The sequence below is a fragment of the Pituophis catenifer genome, unplaced genomic scaffold, assembly GCF_029215685.1.
Source record: "Pituophis catenifer annectens isolate HBS135680 unplaced genomic scaffold, rPitCat1.0.hap2 SCAF_4, whole genome shotgun sequence".
In the NCBI taxonomy this organism is placed as follows: Eukaryota; Metazoa; Chordata; class Lepidosauria; order Squamata; family Colubridae; genus Pituophis; species Pituophis catenifer.
The window spans coordinates 30,447,419-30,471,363 of NW_027256884.1; the positions used below are offsets into that span (position 1 = coordinate 30,447,419).

Here is a 23,945-nt window from a genome sequence, read left to right on the forward strand (position 1 = left end):
ACATACAAATGAAGCCAGAGTAACTGTGCTTTACATTTTATTTATTTATTTATCATATTTATATAGTCACATCTCAAAAAATATGACTCTGGGCTGTGCTCAATCATAATCAATTTCATGTCCAAATTTCCCTCAGCCTTGTGTCAAACCATGGTGAACATCTGTTTGTCATGAATGAAGGAAAATATACATGTCCCAGAATAATGTTGCAGGATCTAATCTGGGTTGGTCACTGTGATCAGAGATTTAGTCTTCTGAGCTTTCTGATTTGTGCTAGAGCCCATCCTCAGGAAACATTCTGCTAGAAGGTTCTGACCAGTTCTGGAGAACCGGTATCGGAAATTTTGAGTAGTTTGGAGAACCGGTAAATACCACCTTTGATTGGTCCCGCCCCATCTATTCTCTGCCTCCCGAGTCCCAGTTGATCGGGAAGAAATGGGGATTTTGCAGTAACTTTCCCCTGGATTGGGGAGGAAACGGAGATTTTACAGTATCCTTCCCCTGCCATGCCCATCAAGCCACACCCACAGAACCGTAGTAAAAAAAATTTGAAACTCACCACTGGTTCCCTGGTGATGGGCTCCAGCATGGAAGCTTGGAAGACTAAACCTCTGGCCAGGTGAGTAATCCCAATTGGATCTGTGTTTGTGAACCTAGTAACTTAATTACAATATAGGTCAGTCACATGATTAAAATAGTTATTATTAAGGTATTATAATTCATAACTATGTTATTATAAACCAGTTATTCCTGTACCGGAGCTAAATTTTGCTTCAAAAGAAGATTGGAATTGCAAGCAAAATTAATTGGAAATAACTTGCCATTAAAATCTAAAGCAAGGAAATTGAGTTAGCATTAGTGAGCATATACAGGTGAAACTCAAAAAATTAGAATATCATGCAAAAGTTCATTTATTTCAGTAATGCAACTTAAAAGGTGAGACTAATATATGAGATAGACTCATTACATGCAAAGCGAGATAGTTCAAGCCTTGATTTGTCATAATTTTGATGATTATGGCTTACAGCTCATGAAAACCCCAAATTCACAATCTCAGAAAATTAGAATATTACATGAAATCAATAAAACAAGGATTGTACATAGAACAATATCAGACCTCTGAAAAGTATAAGCATACATATGTACTCAGTACTTGGTTTGGGCATCAATTACTGCCTCAATGCGGCATGGCATGGATGCTATCAGCCTGTGGCACTGCTGAGGTATTATGGAAGACCAGGATGCTTCAACAGCTGCCTTCAGCTCTTCTGCATTGTTCGGTCTCATGTCTCTCATCTTTCTCTTGGCAATGCCCCATAGATTCTCTATGGGGTTCAGGTCAGGGAAGTTTGCTGGCCAATCAAGCACAGTAATCCCATGGTCATTGAACCAGGTTTTGGTACTTTTGTCAGTGTGGGCAGGTGCCAAGTCCTGCTAGAAAATGAAGTCAGCATCCCCATAAAGCTCATCTGCGGAAGGAAGCATGAAGTGCTCCAAAATCTCCTGGTAAACGGCTGCGTTGACCCTGGACTTAATGAAGCACAGTGGACCAACACCAGCAGATGACATGGCTCCCCAAATCAACAGACTGTGGAAACTTCACACTGGACTTCAAGCATCTTGCAGTGTGTGCCTCTCCATTCTTCCTCCAGACTCTGGGTCCTTGGTTTCCAAATGAGATGCAAAAGTTGCTCTCATCAGAAAAAAGGACTTTGGACCACTGAGCTACAGACCAATTCTTTTTTTCTTTAGCCCAGGTAAGACGCTTCTGATGTTTGCTGTTCAGGAGTGGCTTGACAAGAGGAATACGACATTTGAAGCCCATGTCCAGGATCCGTCTGTGTGTGGTGGCACTTGATGCACTGACTCCAGCCTCAGTCCGCTCCTTGTGAAAGTCCCCAACACTTTTGAATGGCCTTTTCCTGACAATCCTCTCCAGGCTGCGGTAATCCCTGCTGCTTGTGCACCTTTTTCTTCCACACTTTTCTCTTTCACATAACTTTCTATTAATGTGCTTTGATACAGCACTTTGGGAACATCCAACTTCTTTTGCAATTACCTTTTGAGGCTTTCCCTCCTTATGGAGGGTGTCAATGATGGTTTTCTGCACAACTGTCAGGTCAGCAGTCTTTCCCATGATTTTGATTCCTACTGAACCAGACTGAGAGACCATTTAAAGGCTCAGGAACCCTTTGCAGGTGTTATGGCTTACTTAGCTAATTAGAGTGGGACACTTTGAGCCTAGGATATTGAACCTTTTCACAATATTCTAATTTTCTGAGATTGTGAATTTGGGGTTTTCATGAGCTGTAAGCCATTATCATCAAAATTATGACAAATCAAGGCTTGAACTATCTCGCTTTGCATTTAATGAGTCTATCTCATATATTAGTTTCACCTTTTAAGTTGCATTACCGAAATAAATGAACTTTTGCACGATATTCTAAATTTTTTGAGTTTCACCTGTATAAAAGCTCAATTCTTCATGAACAAAAAAGTATTTTTTTCACAAAAAAAAAGTATTAAAGACTTTGAGAATTAAAACAGAATTATGGGTGATCCATTTCGGATCTCTTCCCTTTAAATAGAAAAGAGGAGGGGCAGAGCATATACTGTTCAAGCTAACTTATATCCGAATCAACGCACTCCTTTTATGTTTTAACTCCATATCTTTTTAAAATAAACAACTTGGTTCGGATCTAAAAAAATAATAATAATAATCCTGCACCTATTGTCGCGTTGCTTTACCCATCAACTTTCTGAGGATGTCAATCAATGAAAGAAAGGCCCTACGATTGGCTTTTCAGTGGGCGGTGCTCTTGCGGAAGGAGAGGGCGGGAAGAGGGTTGCCTGGGCCGTTCCCATTACCGCGGCTGGGCTGTCCACCCGGAAGGAGCGCTGATGGTTTGTGTCAGCCGCTCGCTTGTGTGGTTGGCAGGAGGTGGTGCGAGCCCCGCTTGGTGGCGAGGTAAGAAGGAGAGGAGCGCAGAGCCAGCAAACTGGCGGGGACGCGGGATAGCCAAGGAGGACCCAGGTGGCGCTTTTCTCCGCGGGAATGATTTGGGGAAGGGGCGCTTATGTAACCGTAGCATTGGCCTCGGCACTGATTATATTCTGGCTGCAATATGGAAAAGGTATGAAGCGTCTTTGGAGCGTTTATCTCACGTGCGTAACGCGCACCTTTTACGCGTCGACTGCTGCAAGCAATGAATGCATAGCACGCCAAAAACACTGCCTGTTTCCAATTAGTCACCTGGAGTCATATTGTATGAGGTTGTCTAGAGACAGCTTGCATTCCCGAACTGTCTACCTCTCTTACTGCATCTCTTGCTTTATAGAACACCCTTAAAAGATAGAACATTTATCTTTTAATGGAGGGCAGAGAAAGAAACTTGCTTTGACACCTCGTGTTTACTCAGAAGTAAACGCCATTGAGTTCAATGATGATTACTCAGCAGTATGTAGCAGTATGTGGTGTGGAGTTTCGATTCGGTGAGAAGTGGATTCATTTGGGCATGTTTCAAGGCAGAGTAAAAAAAAAGTAAATGTTCCCATTGAGGGATGAAGGCCACCCCACAATCTTTCTTCTGCAAAATCGCGGAGAAATTTTTAAGGCCAAAAAAAAAAAAAGAAAAAGTTCTCGGCCTTAGTCACACTCAAAATGAAAACTTGAAGCTACAAAGGAAAACCGATTTGTTTCGAGATCCACTCGAAAGGGCCACTCAGTAGCAGTGGGATTAAATTTATCTTGGTCTTCTTACGTTAGGCGTAGTTTTTTTGGTACCTGTGCCCGGATTTGCTGTATTGAACGTTGTGCCATATGCCATTTTTCGCAGCTAGTGAATTGGCTTTTCATGGGGCAGACCCACATTTCAGATGTTTCCTAGCGCCGCTTACCCCGAATAATTTATGCGCAAGTAGTTAGAGAAGCCAGCTGCACCATCTCTCAAACTGCTTTCGGCGGAGGCGTGGCAAATTCGCCTGAGATCAATCGTTCGGGTTGCGTAACACTTCGAAACAAAATAATGTATTGTTTGCATTTGGTTGTAATGTCTTCTGCGGACTCAGCCAACGTGCTTTGAAAAACACAATTTAGGGTTTGGCATGTATGCATGACTTCGGTGGTGATTTCTTCACTGAACTGCGGTTTAAGGAATTTTATCCAGTATTTTTCAAGGAAACATATTTCTATGGTGTTCTTTATAAGAGGTCCTGGTGAAAAAAAGGCGCAAAAGATAACAATCATTTGGACTTTGGTTGAAAACCAGCTTTTTTTTTTTCGGAAAACTACCGTGTATCTAAATGGCGTGTGTTTTCTTTTGGATCGACCTTGTTTGGGGCACGTTAATGGAGTGTCTACATATTTTTCCATTTATTCTGCAGCCGCACATGCACGCCTCCTTTATTTGCAGAAAGGAAGTCTGGTCGAGGGAGGCAGGGTTTAAAGAGTGCTGCCGGCTTCTTTGTGGATCTGGGTCCGAAATTCCATTTTCTTCCTTACCGCCGTAGGGTTTAGGTCCGTCGGTCGGAACCGGACCCCGAGGGAGCCACCCTGTTTTGGGGATGGGGGAGTGGAGGGGGGCGAGGCCTCGCGCGAGGCGCATTGTCTTCGCCCGCTCCCTCTCCGCGGTTGAAGTTGTGACCGCCGAGTCTCCGCCGCTTTGTGCGTGAACTTGGTGACTGACTGGTGTGCGCGCACGGAGGGGAGGGGGACCGAGTGCAATGCGCGGTGACGCCGGGCTGGCTTGGGCCCTCCGGAGCGGGGAAGGAGAAGGAGGAGACCGGCTCAGAGCTTCTCCTCGGCGCCGAGCTCATACCGCCACCGTCGCCGGGCCATCCCCGAAGCCGCCGGGCAAGTGAGGCGATGAACCGGCAATCGGCCCTCCAAGTGCCGCCGCCGCCGCCACCGCCGCTGCTCCCGAGCTCCCCCAGCCCGAGGCGAGGGAGCGGCCACCGCATCGGCGGCTGAAAGGCCAGGCCTGCGCCAGCCGCCACCACCGAAGCCGCGACGGCGGGGTCCGGCTGCAGCCCGGCGGCGTGGGGAAAGTTTTGCTCGGGGCCGAACGGGCGGGGGCGGGGGCGGCCGCGAAGGGATGAGGAGGGGGCCCGGCGCAACGCCGGGGTCTCTGCCGCCGCCGGCAAGCCGCGCAGAGGGTGGAGTGGCCGGGCGGCGCGGTGGGCGTTGATCCCCCCCTCTCGCTCGCGGTCCCCGCCGCCCCCTCCCACTCCCCCGCCCGTTTCTCTGCCGGCCGGCCGCGCTCCTCGCCTCCCTGCCCGGGCGGGCGCGGCCATTGCGGCCCCCGGCTGGGCGGGCAGGAGGATGATCACCAACACGCGGGGCTTCCTTTGGTCGGACCTGGAGACGCGGGCGCTGCTGGAGATCTGGGGGGAGGCGGACGTGCAGAGCGCTCTGGACGGCAACTTTCGCAACAGCCATGTGTACCGGGACGTGGCCTGCCGCCTGGCCGAGCTGGGCTTTGAACGCACCCCGGAGCAGTGCCGCATCCGCATCAAGGGCCTCAAGCGCCAGTACTACCAGGCCCGCGAAGGACTCAAGAAGAACGGGCACGCCCGCAAGATCTGCAAATACTACGAAGAGATGGACCGCATTCTCAGCTGCAGGCAAGGCGGGCACGGCCTCGAGGGGCACGGCGTGGCCGAGCGGCCTCTGACCCCCGCGGGGGTGATGGTGGTGGCGACGGCGACGGCGGCCGGAGACGAAAGCCACCACCAGCCCGCCATGGTGCTCGCCGCGCCCCCTTCCGCCAGACAGAGCGGCCTCCGCAACAGCCGCCAGGCGGACTTGGAGGAGCAGGACGACGACGAAGACGACGACGACGACGACAAGGAGGAAGACGAGGATGGTGGCGAGCTGGAGTCTTCCCCGCCGGACAACTTCCAGGACGACTCGGGCGAGTGCTCTTCTTACGCCGACCACGCCATCAAAGTGGAATGCCCCCCCTTCGCCATCCCGCTACCACCTGCCGAAAGTGAGTTTGACTATGCTACAAAAAAGGGAGGGTGAAGGATCTATCTTTGATTTGATATTTCCAGCCGGTTACCCTAGTTGGTTGTGGGTGAGATGCTTCCCCTACCTTAGTTAAGGTCTTGCACCTCACTCTTGTGTTTGCTACCTGGAGACTGAGGTTGCAATCTTTTGCTGCTTGCCCAGAAACAGTTGCATTGAGCATGGGCATGTCATGTATGGATGGTGTAGGTATATATAGGTTATACATAGATCGCTATGGATTTCCATTTAGAGCAGTGTTTCTCAAGCTTTGCAACCTTAAGAGGGTGGAATTAATGCTGGCTTGGGAATTCTGAGAGTTAAAATCCACAAATCTTGAAAGTTGCCACAGATTACAGAAAGCTCTGTTGTGCTCTGTGAGGTTGGCCTAAAAGTGGATATGCCAAAGATTGCACGCCATAAACATATTTTCTCTGTTAAATTCTCAGTCCCACCTTTGTCTTTCAGAGATCTTAAGAAAAAGGCTCAGCACAGCTGTCACCTTTCTCTCAAGTTCTTGATTAAATTAGCATTTCCAAGCTGTCATTCCCAAATGAGTTGGATTTCTGTCCCCACCATCACGTTGAGAGAGGTAGTAGATATGGTGCAATATGTTGAAGAAATCTGGTCTAGAAAACGATAAGGAGCCTTACCTAATCACACAATTTAGAGCATGAATCATTCAGATAATCCTCCCTTTCTTTTCACTGAAAAGGTTTTAATTACCCTCCTAGAGAGAGGCTGGTTAACATTAGTAAATGTTAGTAAATTTCATTTGTTATAATAACTGCACTTCATTTTAAAATGAATTCCTAGTAACGATGCTTCATAAGTGCTTCATTTAACTTAACCAGAAAGAATCCTTGCCCTGTATATGCCAACTACATATTAAAATGTTACCCAGCAGGGAGTCAAAAAATGATGTAACACCTTGGAAATATCTGTCTTGAATTCTCTAAACAATACACTTCATATTCCTGAGGTCACTGTCACATTCATTTATCCATAAAGAAATCAGACATCTCTTGGAATCCCATTTCTTTTATTGAAGGATGGAAAACCCACAATATAAAAACATCTCTTTATCCTCAGTTTTAATACCCATTTACCCCTCAGGCTAATTTTTGATAGGCCTTTTACACAAATTCTGTGTAAAAGGAACAGTATTATATATTTATTAATGCTATTTTCTGCAAACATTTTTAGAAAATTATTCATAGAAAGCAACAGTGGTGTTCTACTCTGTGTTTTTTACTTTACCTAATTCTGGCTTCATAAATTGACAGGTTAGGTCTGATAGTGTATGCAATTTTTTACACAGAAGTTACATCAAAGACAAAATGTATAGTTACATTCCTTGTAATAGATCTCTAAAAGCAAGAAATAAGCTGCTGATAATTATCTGCAGTGGAAGTGCTATTAGAGTTGTGTTGTAAATCACCTGAACATTGGTATTGTGATTAAAATAAGCGCATTTTTTTAGAGATTTTGCCTCAAAATCAGAACACCCTTACAGAATCTGAAAGACGGATTGATTATAGGGTAATATTTTATGAACTGCACTCAGTTAATTTCTATGAGAAATACATTAAAGTAGACTAAAGTCCACAAGGTATTATACAGTAATGAATATTTGGAATGAGACATAGATGAATATGAAATTTTAGGGACACTTTTTTATTACTTCTTTATTAAAATTAACTTGCTTTTGTTTTTAGGTTTTAAACAAATTAATGCTCACACCAATGCACCACCGTTATTATCTCAGGCTAAAAGATCAAAAAAGCGACATGCAAATTTAACACTGGACAAAATGATGGAAAAGTTTTTGCAACAAAGTATGGATACTGAAGAGAAGTTTTATAAATATGAAGAACAACGACTTAAAATTGAAGACAAACGACGTGAAGCAGAGCATGCCAGGGAGCTCCAGATGTTGCAGATGTTGGGACAGATGTTAGCAGGAATCTCTTCCACAGTATCACAAAGGTCCCAGTTTGTACCAAGTAATCCTTCGCAAAGATCAAATCACCGATCGTATGGAGAAAATTTTAACTATAATTCTGTGACAGCAACCTTATCTCCACCCATAGGTACTTCATTCTCTTCCATTCATGATACGTGGATCTACAGTACTAATTAAGTTTTGTGCACATAGTTGTGCATCTTTCTAAAAATCAGAGATGCTCAGAGAATAAAAATGTTTCTGTAGATACGGAGTTTATTTAAAGTTATGCTTTTCTTGAGCATTGCTTTGGAATACATGGTTGTAATGTGTAGCTCACATAGTTCAGCATTTTTAAAGATGTAGAACACTAAGTTATTTTAGATGTTTAAAATGAAATTATATATACAGATAGTAAAATCCATGTAGGTAGATATTCAGTGCTTGTTAACTTCTGGAATTAAATATTTAAAATAATATAACATATCTTCATTAGAATCAAAATTAACTACTTAAAAAAACTATAAGCATACTGCATAAGTAATTGCCTAATACAGTGACCTATTAAAAAGTGACTTGTTTTAAACTTTAAAAAAATCATAGCTTCTAGCAGATAGAAGGGTTTCATCAATCCTTCCTAATACTAGATGGGAGAAGAATGTTTCTTTTTCGTAAATAGCAAAGCTGGCAATAGCAGCCAGTAGCACTATTTCCCTTTACTACATTTCTTTCGCTAATCTTCCCTAGCTCTGCCTCCCCCAAATATCCTATTCTACATTTGAGGGCTTTGCAACTTCATTAAGCATTAAAATCTTTCAGATTAATTGTTTCTATTAGCAGTACTATTAGCACTGATTCTCAGAATTTGCCTTGGCAAATTTGATGATCTTCCAGTCATACATGGTTATTAATGTTAGAAGAAATGCACAGTTATGTTAGGTAACTGTGAAAGTACTTCCTGGTTACTAAATTTACATTATAAAGCAGCTGTTAAGATGCTCCTACAGTTGCTTTCATGCACAATAGGTTTTGCATAGTTGCGCGGTAATATAATAAAGTTTTAAGTAAGAGAATATGGAATTTGTAGCTTGCAATGTCATGGATTCCCCCCCCCCCCTTCCCCAGCACATTTGCTGTGGCACCTTGCATATCACAGGGATTGCTGGAGATTGAATTGAGGAAACGTGAAAAGGATGCTTGCAAATCCTATTGTATTTAGTTGTTACCCTTGGAAATTGCATGTTAGGATATGCTTAATATTTCCACCCATAGAGGTCTAGAAGATTTTTGGCAGTGCACAAGTTTCTTATCATCTTATTCCAACCTGCTATGGAACAGAATTTGAAAACTGGTTTTAGAACAACTCTCATAGCTCACTGTGCCGATGTTCTCCAGGACTAGAGGTAACTGCAACTGAATCCAGCTCTATATATTTGACATAAATAAATTTTGAGCCTCCATTAATTGTAGAGTTGTTTTTGTTCTCTGATTTTGGTTGTTTGCTCGCAGATGTTTCAGTACCTTGATACTAGGTAACATCATCAGTGTGAGTTAATGTGGGCTTTACTTGCTTTTTATATACAGTCATTGGCCCTGCCAGTTTCGGTGGGGTGAACAGGGAGCAAAATCACACTTATTTACACTGATGATGTTACCTAGCTGGGTACTGAAATGTCTGCATGGAAACAATCAAACTTAGAGGACTCTACAATTCAACCCTATATATATTCTCTTTTAGTGAACCCTCCATTAAGATTCAGAGTTTCATTCTGAACTTGTAGAATGCCTTATGATTGGTTAGTAAGCTTCATTGTACAAGTACAATGTAAAAATAATACTAGTTTGGTGTAGTAATTAAATACTTCCCTGGAAACTAGGCTTTTAGTCCTGCCTTAGGCATGAAAGCCAGTTGGATGACTTTGGGCCAGTTGTTCTCTCAACCGAGCTCACTTCACAAATTCACTAATTCACACGTGAACATCATTACTTATTCAATACAAGAAAAGTTAACATGATTTGTGAGCCTAACTGTTGAATTAGCATCTACCTCTTGGCATTTTTTCATTCTTAAGCAATATGTTTTTAGTCAGTTGTAGCATTTTCTCTTTGCAGTCTCATGCATAAGATAGAAGTCAATACATATACATCTGGTTAGTCTGGGTTCTTCGGAGCGACAGTGTTATTTCAGATAGTTGGCATGCAACAAGTAAACTTGGCTTGAAAAATTAATTTATGTAAAATCAGCTGCCTGGAGCTACTTATAAGAGAACGTTTAGGTTACAGTTAAGACATCTCAATTTTTTCTCATTAGCATTTCTTCCCGATATACTACATACTACATCTTGGAAACCATTAATAGACAAGTTGAAAAACAAACAAACCGGAACTTGATTGTTTGTCATGAAATACTTAGATGAATATGTTTAGAATATGCAGTATATTTTACACACCTCTGTTTCATAGTGAATGAGATATCTCAGAATAAAATATATGTCTTTTCTTAAGAGATTTGTTGTACTTCCAAGTATGTGTGACCATACCCAAGTAAGGAATTGGGAAACTGATACCTAGATGTGGAAGACTAAAACAATTGATTTGCCAAACTAGAAATGTTTTTATATCTTTTAGAAGGTTGGTGATTTGGGAGCAGGGAAATAAGTGTGGTTTATTCAGACTGATAACACACATTGTACACTGTTGTTTATTAATAAGATTATGTGGAATTTGGGTGGTTAAAATATATTTACAATACAAATACATTTAACACGGCAATTTCTTTAGAAACAAATTCTGATTGTGAATACATACTTTTAACATACTAATCTTAAAAGTTTATATTTGTAATATTTATTTAAATGTCCTTATTTTTTCCAGTTATAGAGAGATCTTTTTCAGTTCACAAAACACATTCCATAAAGGAAATGGAAAATATATTTCAATTGGTGCGAAATGTTATTCCTCCTTTAACTGCCAAAAAACATAAAGGCCAAGATGGACGAATAGGAATTGTTGGAGGATGCCAAGAGTAAGTTAAATAAAAATGTACAAATATATATTGGTACTATTCTATCTCGGACATTACTGCCTATCTTTGTTTTTTACTTGTATCACTTTCATATCAATCATTTTACCATTTTTACTTATTTGTGCCATTTCTAAAAATTTTTTTTTTCAATTTTAGAAGATTTTCTTTTCTTGCACGGAAGTAGTTGTCTTCAAATAAAACAACACATATTGCTATTACATACCTGGGGCCATAGACATTGTGTTAATCTTCAATAAAGGTGTCACAGCGAATTCAGCCTTTTAGCCTTTAGAGGTATATCAAGGGCATCTTTCTTTTGTGCGTATCAAATATACAGTAGATATTACTGTCAAGCAATATGTTGCAAATGTAGCTTGATTCTAACTAGAAAGGTTACTGCTTTAATTGAATGTTACATTTTGGTCTGGAGAAAATGACAAAGAAAAAAAATACATTGGCCTGATCTCTGCCACATTTCTGCATTGTTGGAATATGACTCCATTTTTATCATTAGAAAATTAGAGTGATAATTTTGATAATGGCTGTTTTTAGTCATTATCAAACAAAATAGAGTGATAAATGAGTATCCTATTTATAATTAATACAATGTCAGCCTTCTAAATCAGGGAAAGCTTAAGAGTTCTGTTTGGAGTCATCATCTAACAGCAATTCTACAATTTATTATGTAAATTAGTATCTCATAAAAAAGCAATACTGTTAAGGAAGAAAATGCAGAAATGTTTTTGGGGTATGATGATAGCACAATCAAGTGGAAAGTATGAAATATTTACTAAAATTTTAATTTAAAAATGTATGGAACATGAACTTTTATTAATTAGTTTCTGTTTTGTGTGTATACTCAAAGTATATGATAATCAGTAATTTAGGGTGTTCTTGTCACATTCTATATCTGAAGTTTAAAAGTGAATATAAATAATTTATGTTAGAATAACTGCATATTGTACAATGTTAATAGTTTTGTGAAAAGGCAATGCAATGTTAGATTTACTATATTTGACAAAAGTGTTACATCAAGAAAATACCAGTAGAAATAAATTGATAAGTGATGTGATGTTTCCACTTTCATATTTCACATGAACACATTGTGGTACACGTTTATCATCATATTTTTAACAAAGTATATATTTCCTGTTTTTTTCTTCATATGCAGGTATACAGGGGCACCATATTTTGCTGCAATTTCTGCTCTCAAAGTGGTATGTTTCTTCTTACATTTGCATGGAGTAAAATTAATGTTCTTTATTCCATAGAATTAAACACACAGCTGAACTATTTAAAAAGTGTGTTGAACTCTGTTCCCAATAATAGACATAAATGATAGTTTTGTATTGGTTAAATGTCTAATTTATTCAGCAAACTGAGATTTTAGTGCAGTGTTTCTCAACCTTGGAAGCTTGAAGATGGGTGGACTTCAACTCCCAGAATCCCCCAGCCAGCGCTGCTGTAGATGTTGGTTACCTAGTGTGTACAATGTTATTGGAAATAGTAATTGCTAAAGTTGCTCATTAATCATGAATTTCTTGATGGATTGGAGAATTTAATTTATTCATGTTGGACTGGGTATTCTAACCGATTGTGTTTCAAATTTGATTCCTTTGTGAAGTTCTGGCCCTGACTTGTTACTTCATAAATTTGGCAAGTGGTCCAGGAGCACTATGCCAAGAAGAAGAAGAAAGTTTCTGACATTTATATAAAACACCATGCACAGGAGAGGGATAAGTATTGGATTTAGTTATCAATTAAATCAGAACAGTCATATAATTGGACCATCATTGGATGCTTGACTTACAATAGTTCATTTAGTGACCATTCAAAAGTTACAATGGCACTGAAAATAGTGACTTATGACTGTTTTTTCCACAGTTATAACCATTGCAGCATTCCATTGTCACATGATAAAAATTCAGACGCTTCGCAACTGACTCATGACATTTGTGGTGTTCTGGGGCCACGTGATCAACTTTTGCAACCTTCTGACAAGCAAAGTCATTGGGGAAGCCAGATTTATTTAACAACCATGTTACTAATTTAACAGCTGCAGTAATTCACTTAACTGTGACAAGAATGGTTATAAAATGGGGCACAATCCACTTAGCAACAACATTTTTGGGCTCAATTGTGGTCATAAGTTGAGGACCACCTGTATTTATTTTATAACTAGTTCAGAAGTATATTTATTTTTTTTATTGGCTGCATTGCAAACATCATAAGGAGAAACTGTCCTTGTATATTCACACCTAACTTTGAATATATTCTTTTATTATTAATAAAGTAAGGGAGTTTTAGGTATTGGCTTTTAAATTTAGAAAGTATGTTTATTCCTACTCCAGAACAGGTTTTTTTATTATTATTAAAATTAGTGAGATTTGCTTCTTTTATTTAAGATTGGGGAATAGAAAGAAAAGAGAAACCTGAGAATGTTGAATTTCAGCCTAAAATCAAGAGAGAAAAATATATAATTTTCAGAAATGTTAAATGTTATTAATGATTGCAAATATGTTCATTTTTTAGGGGGCAGACCTATCACATGTATTTTGTACCAAAGATGCAGCAACTGTAATAAAATCTTACAGTCCAGAGCTTATAGTTCATCCAGTTCTGTAAGTATTCTGTCTTTCTTTGGATATGAAAAAAAGGACATACTTAGCCAGCTGCTATATAACTCAGGATCTTAACTGAAAAAAGTTCATTCCAACTCATAATTTTTTAGTGACATGTTCGTATCATCGAGAAACTCTGTGTTAAACCCTGCGAAAGGGTACCCAAAACAGAGTAACTCTTTTCTCCCATAAATAGTGATAACTCAATAAAAAAAGCCCAGAACTACTTGGATTTTTGTTTAGGCTGAGTTCAAACTGTAAATCAGACACACACACACACACAAACACACACACACCCCGATTTGTTAAAGCAGAATGTAATGCTTTAACAAATAATTAAATGTAATGCTTTAACAAATTTTCAGCAATGCCTGAAAATTTCAAGAATTAAGTAAAGGTACTTTACTTAATGCATGTGCTTTACATTGTAAATATTATATGAGCTTGGAAGCTAATTTTAAGGGATGGGTAGAAACTAAGAAAGACAGTCACTCAGATAACAAGATCCTTTGTTGTGAAGGATTTGATAGGTAATTACCAGCATCTTAAATTGTGAAACATACTGTGACGGGTTCAGTTTTCATCCAAAAATCAATACTGTTAACCAGAATATAGTTCTTTACAAGTGTAATATTGGGAGCAGCTCTTACGAGATGTAGAATGTATTCCCTACCCCTATCCCTCTTGTTCTATTGCAGTGCATCATGCTTCTTCCAGAGGAATAAATTGATATCCCAATTGTTTTTCAAAAGTACTGGATGTTAACATTTTTAATCATATGAATGTGATGATCTGTGTTTTCAGGAAAATTTCTATGTGTGCTACTAGTAGATGCATAGAAAGAAAAATGGTACAGTGGTAAACTGGAAGACTGATTTTTTTATTTGCATCATTTGATGTTTCTTTTTAGTGACAGCCCTGATGCTGTGCGTGAGGTAGAAAGCTGGTTACCACGACTTCATTCAGTTGTCATTGGACCAGGTTTAGGAAGAGATGATTTATTACTTGAACATGCCAAGGTAACTTGGATTTCTTAAGGTATTACTGGTACATTGTCTGGATACTGTTATAGAGTGTCAGCTTTATTATTATTTATTTCTAATGTTTTATGCTATTTCAGAAATGTAACCAATGTTGCATGGCTTGCAAGTTGTAAAAGCAGAATAATTGAAATAGAAATTGTTAAAACATCCTATGTTTATTTGTGGCTTCTGCAAGCAAGCTGTTACAGATGGTTGAAACGTAGGCATTGGCTAATTTCCGAGGGCCAATTCATAGTTAATGGTTTCAATAAAATAAACATGAAATTTATGCTCTCTCCGCTTGTATATCCATCTGCATGCTATGGTGTTAAGTATTTATTTCGAATGTATTTTTCTTGTTGCACTGACTGTTGTTGGGAAAGAATGAATGCCAAAATAAAGGTTGCCTGCCCATAGGGCTCCATTTAATAAACTTCTGGTAACACCTGTTGCTCAAGATTGTGAATGCCTATAACATGGCACTACAAGAATTGCAACAGGTGGAAAGTGGCTTTATTGGGTATTGTTGAAGAAGAACTCAAAGGTTCTTTTTTCTTCAAAAGGCAACTGGACTGTTTTTTCTTTGAGGAAGAAGAAAAAACATTTCACTTCTCATCCAAGAAGCTTCATCCGTTCTGATGATCGGGGTGGGTGGGTGGGTGATAGGTATTGACAGTTGAGACTAGATGGTGGGGAGCTGGAAGGATAGGTTCTGATAGGATGTGATTGATGGTGGTGGGGAGATAGAAGAATTGTATTTCTTTGCAGTCATCTGATTGTTAGCACTCTCCAACAGCTATTGAGGCTACTTCGGGAATTATCTATGCCCTCAGGGTTACCTGTATTAGGGTGCAATTGGTTGTGGAATCTTCTTGGAACTGGTGCAAGGGCTGAGTCATATATTGGAGATAGGTGGTGTCTTATTCCTCCTCCTCTATTGAGGGAGGGGTGTTCAATTCTAACATAGATGGATTCTTTTACCCCTCTTTCAGACCAATGGTCTCTATCCAAAATGTGGACTTTGCTGTCTTCAAACAAACAACCTTTGTCTTTCAAATGCAGATGGACTGCTGAATCATGTCATGATGGGTTTAATTTACTAGGTTGTGCCATGCGCTTGTGAAATGGCTGTTTTGTTTCACCAGTGTACAAGTCTGGTGTGTCTTACTGCATTATATTGCCTATATCACATTGCTCAGTTTGTATCTGGATGTTTTATTCTTGGGGTGGACAAGCTTCTGCCTTAGTGTATTCTTGGGTTTAAAGTGTACATGTATGTTTTGTTGGTTGAGAGTCCTCCTGAGCTTTTCTTGAAAGGAGAAAAAATTCCCATCTGGTATGTTTTACTAAGGCAGAAGCCTTAGGTCACTCTTTTGAAGACAGCAAAGTCCACAGAAACCCCCAAGTGGACTCAACAGTTCTCAGAGAATGCTAACAATCAGGTGACTGCATGGAAATAGTATCCTTCCATTCCCACCACCACCACCATCAGAACTGATGAAGCTTCTTGGATGAGAAGCTTCTTCCTCAAGGAAAAAACAGTCCAGCTGCCTTTTGAAGAAAAAAAAGCACCTTCAACAATTCCCAATAAAGCCACTTTCTTCAGTGCGAGAACTGTAAGAGTCACTATGTAAGACAGACAGGCAGAAGAGTAGCAGAGCGTATCCATGAACACCAATAAGCAACATATTTACACACATTCAAGAGATAATAAAGCTAAGAAGGAAACAAGAAGACCAGAACACATCCCCTTCAGCAGCCAGCACCTAGATAAGCATGGATAAGCATAAGCATAAACCGGGCAAGCGATCAAACAGCAAACAATACACTAATCAAGGAACTACCAAGGAAAAAAATAACACCCCCATCAAAATTGGCAGGGAAGCCTACTGTATAAACAGGGAGCAAGTTCCATACTCACACCAATGATGTTACCTACTTGGTAATGAGCTACATATAAATTGTTTTCTAATGAATGGGATTATTATAGTTAAATATTTACAGTTTGCTTTTATCTTAAAAAGCTATTTGTATTAGCTTTGCATGCATTTTTAATACGTGCTTTTAAATGTGTGGGAAGTCTTCAATAGATTCACTAAATGTAAATGTGAAGCTATATGTGAACATATTTTGGGTGAAAATATTATGGAAGAGAAAGAGGAAAATGGCAAGAGTAATAAACGTGATATAGAGCATACAGTGTGCTTTTTAAAAGAGGTGCTTTTATTATTTGGAATGGTTAGAGTTTTATTCTGTTTTATTTAAAACGCTCAAGTTGCCTTTTATTTAAAATGTATTACTTTTTGCAAAAGGAGAAAAATAATTGCATTTTCCATTCAGTGTTATGTTTAATTTAAAGTTTTTATTTTTTCCTCCACAAATAGGGCATTATAGAAAAATCCAAGGTCAAAGGAATTCCTATTGTGATTGATGCTGTAAGTATGATAATTTTATTAATTTGTTTAAATGATTTTGAACCTGTCATTAAATGTTTCCTCTTATTGTCCCATGCAGGATGGTTTATGGCTCATTGCCCAACAGCCTTCTCTTATTCAGGGTTATCCTCGAGCTATTCTTACTCCAAATGCTATGGAATTTAGCAGACTCTATGAAGCAATGGTGAGTCCATATAGTTCTTAATTATATTTCCATGAGGAAAGGTACCCCAAATCCAAATTACATTTAATATTACTAATGTAGAACTTCAATAATTCATTAAATAGGCTTTGTGATTTTAGCCCAGTTGAGGCTTTTTAAAAGCATAAATTTCTAGACTGCCAACCAGGTGAGAGGACAAGAGTTCACCATACTGCAGTGACACCCAGAGAATAATGCAATTATCAGTACATTAAGTCTCAAGATTGCTTCTTTCTTAAATAAACACATATGGCTGCCCACCTTAACGTATATAATCTATGTATGGTTTCTATGTAGTGAACATTGAAAAAGCAGCTTTTGACAAAGTCCATGTAAATTATATTTGTAGTTATTTGTCTACCTGCAGATATCTATAGTCCCTATAGATATACAGGTAGTCCTTGTTTAGTGACCATAATTGGGACATGCAGATTTCTTGTTAAGCAAAGCCGACATTAAGTAGGAAATCATGTGTCCATGACTGTGCTTTCCTTTTTCCCATTTCTTTTCCCATTCCCCTGCCCTTTGGAAGATTCATCTGGGCATTGGATAATCAGCAAGAAGGGAATTAATGTTTGCATTTAAATTTATTGAAAAGAAAGAGATTAAAAGAGAGTAGGCAGGCACACAATTGAGAATACACATTGAAAGGAATGCAGTGGTGCAGCCCCAATGCAGCCCCAAGTACAGTTCGCAGACAGCCTATATACAGTATGCCTTATTGTGTGCCTTCATATCCTCTTGTAATCCTTTCCTCTCCAATCTCTTTGTTCTGCAAGGAGAAAGAAAGAAAAACGAGGTCACGCACAGGACAGTGTGCACTGACTATAATGGTGATCGCAGTCTGAGGGATGCTGTTCAGTCATAAATGTGGTCATTGGCTGTAAAATTATTTTTTCAGCACCATTGTAACTTTGAACAGTAACTGAATGAGACAGTCAAGTCAGTAAGTGAGAACTAACTGTAGAGGCAATAGATCACAAATCTAGCTGGCTAGGCTAAATTTGAGTTCGAGAAGAATTGAGACAATATGCCTCCGTGCACCTACCACATTCTGTGCAATAAGATAAAAAAAAATAAGTTACCATCCATCTTCAAGTAGTTTGATCAACCTTCCAGCACTTCTTCATACTTTACTACATGATGAATAGCATTATCTCATCAAATGCAACTGTCTCTTGTTGAAAAATCACTTTCTGTTTTGAAATAATTGCTTGTATCTTAGAAAGAAAGCTTCATTCTAGTGTTTTTTAAGATTACATAAGTTAAAATCTTCCAAAACCCTTCTAAGGTATGGGACTTGCTTTGAGTGTATTTTTTGTACCTGTTATTTTATATACCGTATATTTTGGACTATAAGATGCACCAGAATATAAGATGCACCAAGATTTCAAAGAGGAAAACATGGGGGAAAATGTTTTTGGCCTCCCCAGCCCCTAGAAGCTGACTCTGCAGGTCTGCCAAACCCTTTGTGTGTCCCGTTTTCGGCCTCCTGAACCCTCCACATGTCCCGTTTTTGCCCTCCCCAGCCCCCAGGAGCACTCTGCAGGCCTCCCAAACCCTCTGTGCATCCCATTTTTCGAAAAAACAGGCCCGTTTTCAAACGCCCCACATGTCCTATTTTTGCTCTCCCCAGCCCCAGGAGCACTTTTCAGGCCTCCCAAACCCTCTGCGTGTCCCGTTTTTGGCCTCCCGAACCACGTGGGGCGGGGTTTCGGTAGGCCAAAAATGGCCATATTCAGTGTATAAGACACACCAATATTTCCATCCTTTTTTTGGGGGGGGGGAGTGCATCTTATACTCTGAAAAGTATGGTATCTCCATTTACTTTTGCACAAAAATGTGCAGATTGCTTGTGAACAAATCAAGTGAGACATATTAAGACTTGTTACAAATATGGCAACATTTCTTGCATGGCTGATGGAGACGATAGTTGAGCAGGTAGCTAGCTAACAATTCATAACGTAAAAGTTTTAAAATAGTATGAATGAAAGTTAATCCTTTTCTTCATTACTTGCTGCAATTAATTCTGTATGATTTCCCCCTTTGATCTTCTCTAGCTTAGAGATCCTGTAGATAACAATGATTATCATGGCTGTCTGTTAAGGCTCAGCCAAGCCTTGGGGAATTTGACAATTGTTCAGAAAGGCGAACGAGACCTCATTTCAGATGGAGAAAAAGGTATATGAAAGAAACACAGAGCAAATAATTTTAAATTTTGTATTGGTATGTGTTTTAGTTCTGTCTGTGCACCGCCCTGAGTCCACTAGGAGAAGGGTGGTATACAAATTGAATAAAATAAAATAAAATAAAATAAAATAAAATAAAATAAAATAAATAAATATTTTTATAAATGTAAACATTTTTTTTTCTATCTGGGCAGATGCATGCACCTGCATTTGGTTTTATTTTCTAATAGCATTTAATATATCAAAAATAAAGGAAGTACTAGCAGGTTTTTTTGGTAGTCATTGGTCAAAAGTTGACTACTGTATTATGTTAAAAATGTCACTATTCCAACATTAGCACCATATTTTATGATTTTAAAATATACATAGATTAGCCATCAGAGCTGTTTGAAAATGTATAATGAAATTATTAAATAGAAATTGGTGCTAAAGAGGTTCTTGTCTTAAAGCTTTGAGGTTAATGCAATAATGCAAAAATAAAAATATAACAGTGTTTAAATATTAATATTATAAAATACCATAGTTTATGTTAATGAATTAGTTAAATTCAGTTCTCGTCATACTTAAAAAATGAACTTTGTAAGTAAAGATACAATGCCTGTTGCATTTCATATCTACATGTTTTCAATTCTCCCACAGCTCTGTTCAATAAGGATTGAGTATTTTCACTTCCTTTCATTTTTTGTGTTACAGTGCTTGTATGTAGCCACGAAGGAAGCAACAGGAGGTGTGGGGGACAAGGAGACATCCTCTCTGGGTCCCTAGGAGTCCTAGCACACTGGGCCTTTCTTGCAGGTCCAGAAAAAACAAATGGGTAAGGCATGTCATGCATTCTGATCAGCTTCTCTTGAAGGTACCTTTATAGAACAATTCAGCATATGTCCAATTTACACTGTCCAGAGCCTCTCTGTGAAGAAAATGGATGGTTTCTAAATTTGATATATAAACAAATGAATAAATTTCTATTAGCGGCTGATAGACCCAGCATCATGGCTAATATTGCAATGTTTGGTGCAACTGTTCGCAAAATTCATCAGGCATGAACTGAAAATAACACTGGTAAATATATACATTAATGTTATACTTGCTTTTTTCTTATGTTACTGTGTCGTTTTTAGTCCTTTTCCCTTTGAGGAATCCTTACCTGGTTCTGGATGTTTTTATTGTTACTTGCATTTTAGCCCACAGTTGGACATACAGGTCTGGGACATTTAGCATATTTTGAATTCTGATCTGATGGGCAAATGAGATTCATCATTCTTATTTTTTTCAATGTTCTGACTGTCCTATTTGCACTGGCCTAAGAGCTAGTAAAGATTTGTTGGTTGGTTTGTGCTCCGGGGGAATAGTCATGCTCATTTCAGATTTAATTGGGATTCTTGTTTCTATTTTAGTCAAAATCCCTTTCTAGTGGCTGCATTTGGAGCATGTTCACTTACAAGGCAGTGCAACAACCAAGCCTTTCAGAAATTTGGACGATCTATGACAGCCTCTGACATGGTTTTAGAAATTGGAACAGCCTTTAATAAACTCTTTGAAACCTAAGACCAAAGCAGCGGAAGAGGAAAAAGAAGAACAAGTCTGGCAGCCACGAAAGTTACAGTAGGATATCCTTGTACAATGCACCCCTTTTCAAGTGCTGTTAGCAGTAATGGTATACTAGGTAGTTTTTATTTTTTAAAATAAAAAAAGTGTAGGTATTTTTAAAGGGTTTGGAATAAATTTTTTCTTTTCCTTTTTTGGGATGAATAAGCTGTAGTTGCAGACGTTATAATAAAACAAAACTGAAAGTATTTCCTCTGTTCTATCTTACAGGTTGTTTTTTGAGCAATAATTACTAGTAGCAAATAATATTCACTTGATAGGCAACATAAAGATCAGCCAACTGTGGATTCATGAGGCCCATGTATATGTAACTTGAATTCAACAGGGCTTATTTTCTAGTAAGTACTTAAAGGTCTGTGGAGATTCCCAGTCATCCAGTCATGGTTGTCTCAAAGGTGCTTTTTCAAAAGGCAACTGGACTTTCTTCCTTGAGGAAGATGAGTTTCACTTCTCATCCAAGAGGCTTCATCAATTCTGACAGGATGATGGGGGGAGGATGGAAGGATCATATTTCTTTGCAGTCATCTGGTCTTTAGCATTCTCTGAGAACATACTCTCTGAGACTCAATGGCTCTCAAAGAGAGTGCTAACGACCAGATGACTGAAAATAAATATCCTTCCATTCCCCCCCCCTCCGGACCCCCATCATCCAGTTAGAACTGATGAAGCTTCTTGAATTATAAACGAAATATCATCTTCCTCAAGGGAAAAGAAGCACAGTTCAATTGCCTTTTGAAAAAACACTTTTGAGATACTTATTTGAATGTTCATGGCCCTGGAGTTACTAATTTCAATGGAAGGAAAATTAACTATATGTGAAGCTCTCCCGTTGAAATAAATGGGGTTTTAAAGTACTTAACTTTGGTGGCTTGTAATACAATATTCTTCCACCAGCTCATCTTCCTAATTTGATTTGCAAGAATTAATTTGCTTTGTTCTCCTAACAATTGCAGAGGTTCAGTTCTGTGCACTTAGTATGCCACTTTTGATAAGTGCCGTCTTTGAGCAGAGACTGCATGCAAATTGCCTTTGACTCCTTGGTCTGTAAAGACACTAATCTTTGTTCCTTTTTAAAAGGAAAGGAGGGGGGAGGCATTGCTAGTTTTTGCTGTAAAGCAGCACCAAGAAGCTGTAAATCATGGCATGTGAAAATAGAATTTGTTTAGCTGAATATATTAAAGCTTCATCTATTATTCAGTGCTAGTTTAGAACATAAAACCAAATCATTTGTGGAGAAATCAGGCATACTTGGAATTAGGGGTTCAGCAGGTTATGTTACAAAAGGGGGAATGTTTTAGAAACAGTTCACCATAAGCAATTCTTGCGTAGTCTTTGCACAGAAATAGCTGTCAATAGAAAGTGCCCTTCATGCTTTTATACTAGCATTAAAAATCACCTTGTAACATACTACTGCATGTGGACGTGTTTTTTAGGGGGGGAAAAATCACCAGCATTGAAGTGATTCAAAAATGAAAAGTGAAGAATTAACCTTAATTGCACAATAAGATCACTCAACAGACTGCAATTTAGAGAGAAGATAGTTCAAAGCTCAATAGCAATTCATTCTTAATATTCAGCATCATTGTAATAAAGGCTGTAGAACCATCCAAGAGCATACAGCTGCCCTAAGTGTATCCTGTTAGCTTTACTGAATGAAAAAGCTTAATTTGGAATGATTGATGAACTAAATATTTTGATTTCAGCAGTTCCATCTCGTAATAATGGTTTTCAAAAGACTGCATAGAAAGATGATGGGATATAATTGGTTTACTTGAACTATTAACAACTTGCTACTATGCATATTTACTCAGAAATAATGTCCAACAATTCAGTGGAGCTTATTCCAAAGCATATATGTGGACAACAAGCCTTAGTGTAGACTTTCTAGTGCTAAATTAGCACTCCTCTGTGGGTACAAACAGTTGCTGTTGGGGTTTGTTACACGTAACAGTAGTTAAACACCATTTAATGCTAACTTTCTTTGTGCAAGCAGGAAATTGCTCTGTATAAATTCAGTGCTTATGGTTAACATTTCAATGCACTGAGATTTCTACCTCAGAACAATACATTTGTTTTCTTTATATTAAGAGTCTTCTTTTCTTTGATTCTATCAAAGTTCAGAGCACAGCTCATTAAAAAAATTAAAGTACAGGTTATACTCCTTGGAAGTATGGTTGAGGGATAGCTCTACTATATGTGGAAGAATAGGACAGCTGGGAAGAAAGTACCGGTGGGCCTTGCTTCCGATTGTACAGACTGGCATGATTTTTCTTTCTGAATTTTTGAATTGACTCTAAATAAGAGCCCGTTTCTCTGGAATCAAAAATATTTCAAAACTAGAATCTGCCTGAAGCAGATCTCATGTTGTACTCCTACTTCCAGAAAATTGCAGAACTTAATCATTATTCTTCCTATCTGTGTAGGTGACTAGGATGTTATAGTACACCAAAGTTTTATATGACTAGCATCCACATATAAACCACTCAGTGGAAATTTTTATTTCTTGCATGTTCAAGGGAATCTACAGTAGGACAGGCAAGTTGTGTCTAAATCCTGTTATCTCTCATGTCTGCTCCATTATGCAATCTGAAGTTATTTGAGTTGCAAAAGGATGAGAAACAAGTCAACCAATCAAGAAGCTTCATTTGTGGTTGTTAGACCCATAAAGTGGAATGGATTCCCTGTGTTGTTGAAGTCACAGCAAGATCTTGACAAAAGGAAGATGTTAATCATACAGTATATATTGTTTTCAGTTAACGTACCAGAGCTCTCCCGTAAAATGTAAACCATCATTAGAGCTGAGCAATGGGAAAGGTGAATATAAGTTAAATTTGTAGGGAAACCAAATGTCCAATTTTTCAGGTGGTTCAAATGAATAAACTACATTAAATCTG

The 23,945-nt window shown here is 38.9% G+C and overlaps 1 protein-coding gene across 4 annotated transcripts; it reads left to right on the forward strand.

The window, feature by feature from the left end:
• The first annotated feature begins 2,883 nt into the window (after positions 1–2,883).
• Positions 2,884–23,945, forward strand: NAXD (NAD(P)HX dehydratase). 4 transcript variants are annotated; one of them, XM_070943135.1, is made up of 11 exons: positions 5,090–5,990; positions 7,726–8,100; positions 10,827–10,977; positions 12,149–12,194; positions 13,510–13,598; positions 14,509–14,617; positions 17,005–17,055; positions 17,135–17,239; positions 19,318–19,438; positions 20,140–20,260; positions 20,841–23,945. In XM_070943135.1, exons 1-11 carry the CDS (start codon positions 5,321–5,323, stop codon positions 20,989–20,991), a joined length of 1,989 nt encoding a protein of 662 aa, XP_070799236.1. In that variant the 5' UTR covers positions 5,090–5,320; the 3' UTR covers positions 20,992–23,945. The 4 variants fall into 4 exon arrangements, with proteins under 4 accessions (XP_070799238.1, XP_070799237.1, XP_070799236.1 ...); XM_070943137.1 differs by lacking the exons at positions 5,090–5,990; positions 7,726–8,100 and adding an exon at positions 2,884–2,968; XM_070943136.1 differs by lacking the exons at positions 5,090–5,990; positions 7,726–8,100 and adding an exon at positions 2,995–3,134.

What these genes read in the sequence shown, in the direction of transcription:
- NAXD (XM_070943135.1), top strand. Translation starts at nt 5,321, where the DNA reads ATGATCACCAACACGCGGGGCTTCCTTTGGTCGGACCTGGAGACGCGG. An exon ending in AACCTTATCTCCACCCATAG is followed by an intron (nt 8,101 to 10,826) that starts GTACTTCATTCT and finishes TATTTTTTCCAG; the next exon opens with TTATAGAGAGATCTTTTTCA. An exon ending in CTTATAGTTCATCCAGTTCT is followed by an intron (nt 13,599 to 14,508) that starts GTAAGTATTCTG and finishes GTTTCTTTTTAG; the next exon opens with TGACAGCCCTGATGCTGTGC.